The 6,616-nt window shown below is 37.9% G+C and overlaps 1 protein-coding gene across 2 annotated transcripts in view; it reads left to right on the top strand.

Moving 5' to 3' along the window:
* Nucleotides 1-6,616, top strand: part of LOC122555908 (lysosomal amino acid transporter 1 homolog) — a 47,240-nt gene that overhangs the window by 36,388 nt on the left and 4,236 nt on the right. For both annotated transcript variants that reach the window (XM_043702174.1, XM_043702173.1), the window contains exons 6-8: nt 2,692-2,810; nt 3,096-3,191; nt 4,004-4,189. In XM_043702174.1, coding sequence (XP_043558109.1) covers nt 2,692-2,810; nt 3,096-3,191; nt 4,004-4,189 — 401 coding nt within the window. The remainder of the gene's footprint in view (nt 1-2,691; nt 2,811-3,095; nt 3,192-4,003; nt 4,190-6,616) is intronic.

The following is a 6,616-nucleotide window of genomic DNA, read 5'->3' as shown; positions in this document are numbered from 1 at the left end:
TTCACACCAGTTGCTTTTCTTACAAGAAAGTTGGTCACTTTCAGCAATCTGCCTTAAACAGGACACAGTCTCAGTAGAGCAAAAGACAGAAGAGCTATCCAATGAAAACTTTAATTGGAGTAAAATTAGTTTCCAGTAGAAGTTAAATTCAAAATTTCCCAAGGGATATTAGTGACCTAGACCAAATGTTTTTGGCATACAAACATATATATCTATGGCCATCTCACAAATTCCAAGTTAGATATGAGAGAAAGTGTCACATAGCCTTCATTGACAAAACTCTGCTTACAACAAGCAACAATTCAGCTACATGGTCTGGGGGTATCTCCAACATAAGAAATCCAAGGGGTTATGGACTTCACAGTCAAAACTTTTTACTCAGAGGTTAAGATCTCATAGTCTCATTCAAAAGGTAAAAGAGGTTAAACAACAAAAGATTAAGAAAAAGCTGGCAGTAACTTTCACTAGACTGCGTAAGCTCATGGTAGAATCCAAGCAAAAAAAAATATAGAATGTCCTAAAGTTATACTGTAATTAAACGTTTTCTACCATAAATGGGATGGGCAGAGGTAATTGGCTGATATGTTTTCCATTGCATTCAAAACTGAAGAAATTTCAGATTCCAAATTGCAACTAAGTTCATAATTAAGTGCAAACAAAGAGGCAATATTTACACCACCTACGTGACACAAATCAATAGAAGCTTTTGGAACTAAATGGAGTCAGATTGCAACACAGCACAATGGACAATTATTTATGATAATTTCAAGTCTGACATTAGGTGCTAATGTGGTTAAGAAGGAATCCGTTCATATCTGACATCCCCACCTTGCAAAAAAGACTTCCCAACAATGAAGGTTATCACATCAAACAAGAATGAATCTCCACGTAAGTAAACTAGCTGGTTTCAGCAATATTTCAATCACTGAATGGACAGGAGAAAACTCAAAAATGATGAAGAAGTTGAACTGTTAACTTCACCTACTTCAACTCAGCTCTGTAGTTGGAATTAGAACCAAATTCCATTGACACAAATTGAAGATGTGGTACAAAGAGTTTCATGGAAGATACCATTAAGAAAGGATTAACAATGAGCAAATATTGAAGTTTTTTTTTAAATGTCTGCTACAGCAAGGAGCAAAAATGACAGCTATAAAGAATATAGGTACACCACTGAAATGTGATGAAAAGTGGAATGTATGTTTACATAGTACTTCTGAATTTGAATTTCAAAATAATGTGGACGTGTGGATCATATCAGTCAAGTTTTTTGTAAAAGGTCGCATTTGGATAGTGACCTAAATATGTTTGTTCCAAGAAGGCATGTGAATGAAGTGAATGCCTGGGCGAGCCCCTGCAACGGATAAAATGTTTACACCTTTGGGTTTATGAAAGGCAGAATAAACACATTAAGGCTATTAACTTAGTTTTGGCTTCAAAACAAATGATTCAAAGTTTTAGTTCAGAATGTAGGACAGTGTCTCCTAGCAGTCTCTTCAGGAGAACCTGTCATCTCAGCATAAGTGTTTCACTGTGGAGCTTCCAACTTGGGAGAGTTTGTATCAAATTCTTCAAGTTGTTTTATAACTGAGAATGTTTAGGCTATCAGAATTATGAGAGATTCATGCCAGTGAACCTGGAAAGGAATCTTAAAAACCAAATCTTAACAGCCCTGAAGGAGAGAAACTGGAAAGTGTTAAGTAGAGACTTAATAAAAAAACTGAGCCAAGAGTGTTTATTTTTGTCGGATTTAGTTTAATGGATGGTGTTGGGAAGCACATTGAAACTTTAGTTTTGATTTTCGTGGGTACCGTCGTTCTATTTTCTATATGTACATAACTTTATTTCACAAAAAATAGTTAAGTTCTGATATTAAAGAACATCTGTATCCTCACGTAAATATATTTCAGTGACTAACCGCCAGAATAGCCAACTGCAAAAATAAAAAAAATCAATAAAGTCAGGTTTCATGTTTGGATCTGATTTGTCCAATATTACTATCAGTTATGATCATAACCAGAGTCTTCCATGTAACAAATGTAAGGGATTAAAGTCTCTTTAGTCCAAGAGGGACCACCGGCCTGAGACCGTCAGAAACACCAAGTTAATGTATTCCCACTCTTCCGATTCCAAAGGGAACATGTTTTAAAGTAAAAGGTGTGTGGAGCGATGAGATGGTGGTAGATGTAAACAATATAATAACGACCAATATAATAATGATAACAATCAATTGTTTTGGGGGAAATGTTATAACAGGGTCTAAAAGGTTCTGTAAGGGTTAGTCCTTGGAACTCAGTAAGCACCATCCACTATGATGCTGTCATGGGGACTGGATGAAAGTGGAGTTTGTGGGAGATAGAGCTAGGGCTAGTGTACTGTTAACAGTCTCAGTAGCAGTGTAGTTCATGCTCATGTAACCTGAGACTGCATTCACACTGTATCTTAGGACATAGTGTCTGCCTTAGTACAAGAGTGTTTTGATCAATGGCACATCTACTTTTTTTCAATGGCCATCAAGTTATTTTACCTCCCACATTCTATATATTAATAGCTTTTTTTTCCCTCCAACAGAGCAACAATACCACATTCATGTTTTTTGCCATGTGTATATATTTTACATCTATTCAACTGCTATGTTATGGAGATCTTTGTTTTCAACTTTTATAAGCCCTGGTATATTTTGTCTTTCAGCGATTTCCCTGTTGAAGTGGTTCTGTGTTTGCTGGGTTCTGTTATGTGCGATTGCAATGGTGACTATATTACATTTATTGAGAATATCTCACCATAATAGGAGTCATCCAGGACAAAGGGTTTGTGTTAACACTGGCATTGTTTTAATACCATTCATTTGTTTTTAATGTACTCCTGAAAGAAAATGCTATTTACTTAAAATTTCAAAAACTCAAACAAGTCTTTAACATTGTCAAAATCTTGCTTGTCATCTGCATATCTTTTGTATTTTATTCCTGGAAATTTAAAAACATTAACTGTGAACAAATATTATGTTTTGTAGCTTCTAGTTTATTTAGATTTATAATATTCATTTAATTTTGACACAGATTATGTGTGAATTGTTTTGTTTTCCTGTTTTCCAGGGTACTTTTGACATTGTTGAATTCATGGGTTACATCAGTGGCTACATGTCCTGCATATTTTATCTTGGCTCTCGTTTTCCACAGCTGTACAAAAATGTAAGAAATTTATTGAGTCTTGGCTTTTTGGTTTGTTCAGAATCAGAAAAAAACACTATTTCCTTCCGTTTTCATTCTTCCTGTATTGTCATCATGGTGTTACCAAAGAATACAACATTTATTTACTTATTACTTCCCTTCGGTGAGAAGCACAAGAATTCAAACTGCAACCCTGGAATTTGCTAACACAAAAATAATATCCTCATAGTCCATGCAGTCAGCACATTGTGAATTATGAACCTTTCCATTTAGGGACTGAACTTCACAGAATCCCTAGTGTGGAAGCAGCCATTCGGCCCATTAAGTTCACACTGACCTTCTGATCAGCATCCAAACCTATCCCTATAATCCTGCATTTCCCTTGGCTAACCCATCTCATCTATGTGTCACTTAGCATGGTCAATCCACCTAACCTACACATGTTCGGACAGCAGGAGGAAACCAGAGCACCCAGAGGGAATCCATGCAGGCACAGAAAGAATGCACAAACTCCACATAGACAGGCACTCAAGGCTGGAATTGAACCCAGGTCCCTGACATTGTGAGGCAGCAGTGCTAACCACTGAGCCACTGTGCCGTTTCTTGTTGAAATCCATGTTACTGTAATTGGTCAAAAATCAGTTGTCTTGATCTGATGGTGATATTATACAATAATTTATTTTGCAATATGCAAATGTGGCTTGCCAGAAGGGTTCAATAATAACAATTTTATTGTTTAATATTTAAAGGAGCCTTTATTTCCTTATGAATGGCTAGACTACAAGTTCACTGTATTAAACAAAGGCATGGTTTATATATTCTGATCATTGCAGTTCCAAAGGAAATCCACAGAAGGTACATCCTATTTGCTGTTTGCACTGGCAATGTTGGGTAATACAACTTACGGACTGAGTGTGGCAGTGAAAGTACCCGAAAACAAAGTATCAGCCAAAAAATACATCCTCCATCATCTGGCCTGGCTATTAGGTAGCTTTGGAGTACTGTTGGTGGATTTCTTTGTATCCTTTTCAATGTTAACCATTGCAATATACAGATAACATTTGTGTTAGTTATACCAGGGGCTAGCTTAAATGTCAATGAAAGAGAAAATCAATATTTTTTTGAAGTGTTTTCAATTTTGATGACCAAATGTTCAGATTGTTGAGAGATGTTAAGCTTTTTGAAGATTCCAGAGGTTTTTACTTCTTTGTGATGCACTATTGAAATAGATTCGGAATTTGCAAAAAATCGGGGTGAAATTGATGCAAAGTTTAGATGACATAGAGGTGCAGGTTAGAATGTAAAAGAGCTGAGAAGCAGATGCTGATTTGGGAGTGAGGTTAAGAAAACATCTCTCTGTAATTCCATCTGCAGTATGCTCAAATTACTCAACCTACCTAAACCTTTTGCATGTCACTCCATCCTCCTCTTGGTATGCTTTCCCGTCTAAGTTTATATCCTCACCAGACAATGGACACTTATATGCCTAGTCCCCAGTCTAAATCATTTATCTCAGTTATAAAGTGTAAGCCCAAGCTCTGACATTGGCAATAGCTCACTGGTTAATGTCTCTTAAACTGATTATTACCCACTTATTTTGATTCAGTTTTCTATTTGTTAATTAATCCTTGATCCAATATATTACCCCAATTTGATGAACATTAATTTTATGTTATTACCTCTTACATGGTACCTTATGGAATTTATTTTGCAAATTTAAATATGTATCTATTAGATCCCCTTATCTATCCTATTAGTTGCAACCTCAAAAAATTCTAACAGATTTGTTAAGCATGATGTCCCTTTCATAAATCCATGTTAACTGTGCCTAATAATGTTACATTTTTTAGGTACACTGATACCAATTCCAGCTTTATCTGTTCCCCAATTAATGCTACTAAGTTAACCAATTTATATTTCTATATTTATCTTCTCCCTCCTTACAATCCTTTGATTCATGATAAAGCCAGAATGCCTTTGTGTTTTTACGTGTAACAAAGTCACAAAGGGATCTTGACTCCCACCTGGAGAGCTGGCAGTACGTTGTGTTGTCTCCTCCTCGCAGTGCTATTAAGCACCAATCAGATAGTTGAGAGTTTGCTGCTGGGTCTTCCACTGGTTTCCAACCATGGGTGTAGGATGTCCCACTTACCAACAGCTACCCGCCATTTAGTGACTGAGTGTTGTTTTGCTTAGCAACACCATTGGAGAGGGAGTGGCGGATGAGGAAAAGACACTCACATGGTGTTCAAATCTCCATGGAATCCTGGATTCCGCTGATTTGTGGAGGGAAGCAGTTTACAGTATTGGGGTTGCAATAAATAGGAGGCAAGGAAGTCAGCAGCATGTGCAAAGTGTAGCTCTCAGCGGAGCCCTTACCCAATGCTGATTCCCTGGATCAAGGGAAGGCCTTTGAATAAGGGATCCTCCTTAGAGACCACAAACAACCCTTGTAACACCAGCCTTGGTAGGATTAGGCATTAATTGACCACTTAAGGGCCTTAATTGACACAAGGTCAAAATACATTTGTGGGTCTTCTGGCCACAGGTTTACTTGGAAGGATTGGGGCTGACAGGGTCCCCACATGCCACAGGCCGTCCCAATTAAGTAACATCCTCACTTCCAATTTCACCCTTAGGCAGGTTTAATGCTCTCCCTAAGTATCTGTTTAATGGGTAGAATGTTCCCAGCCTCTAAATGCCATGTGAAATAGTGAGCAAGTTAGAAAAATTCAGCACAAGTGAGAAATTAGATTCTCCACGTCAAGAAATAAAAGCTCAACATTTCCACTTAAGGTTTTAATGGCTAGGTGAGAATCTCACGAGTGAGTGGTAAGGGGCCAATTTGCATGAATTAACATATTATTCTTGCCTCACCTCATTTATGTGCAAGTTGCTGTATACTCAGGCAAAGGACAGAAACTAGCAGGTGCTAATTCCAACTTCAAAGTCAGATTTAGAAAACTAAATTAAATGCATTCCATAAGCTTGCCCATTACACTATTACCGCAAACTTGGTTTTCCTCGTCGATGGCATTGAGGGTGAGTTGGAGGTTTGGATTAGGAGTTGGCTGGCTGGAAGAAGACAGAGGGTAGTAGTTGATGGCAAAGGTTCATCTTGGAGCGCCGTCACTAGCGGTGTTCCGCAAGGATCTGTTTTGGGACCATTTCTGTTTGTCATTTTATAAATGACCTGGAGGAGGGGTTAGAAGGTTGGGTGAGCAAGTTTGCGGATGATACGAAAGTCAGAGGAGTTGTAGACAGTGAGGAAGGATATGGCAGGTTACAGCAGGATATAGATAAGCTGCAGAACTGGGCAGAAAGGTGGCAAATGGAGCTCAATGTAGCTAAGTGTGAGGTGATTCACTTTGGTAAGAGTAACAAAAAGATGGGGTACTGGGCTAACGGTCGGATACTTGGTAGTGTGGATGAGCAGAGAGATCTTG

Source organism: Chiloscyllium plagiosum, chromosome 13 (genome assembly GCF_004010195.1).
Source record: "Chiloscyllium plagiosum isolate BGI_BamShark_2017 chromosome 13, ASM401019v2, whole genome shotgun sequence".
Lineage (NCBI taxonomy): Eukaryota > Metazoa > Chordata > Chondrichthyes > Orectolobiformes > Hemiscylliidae > Chiloscyllium > Chiloscyllium plagiosum.
Note: the sequence above shows the minus strand (reverse complement) of the source record. Positions and strands in the feature narration are given on the sequence as shown.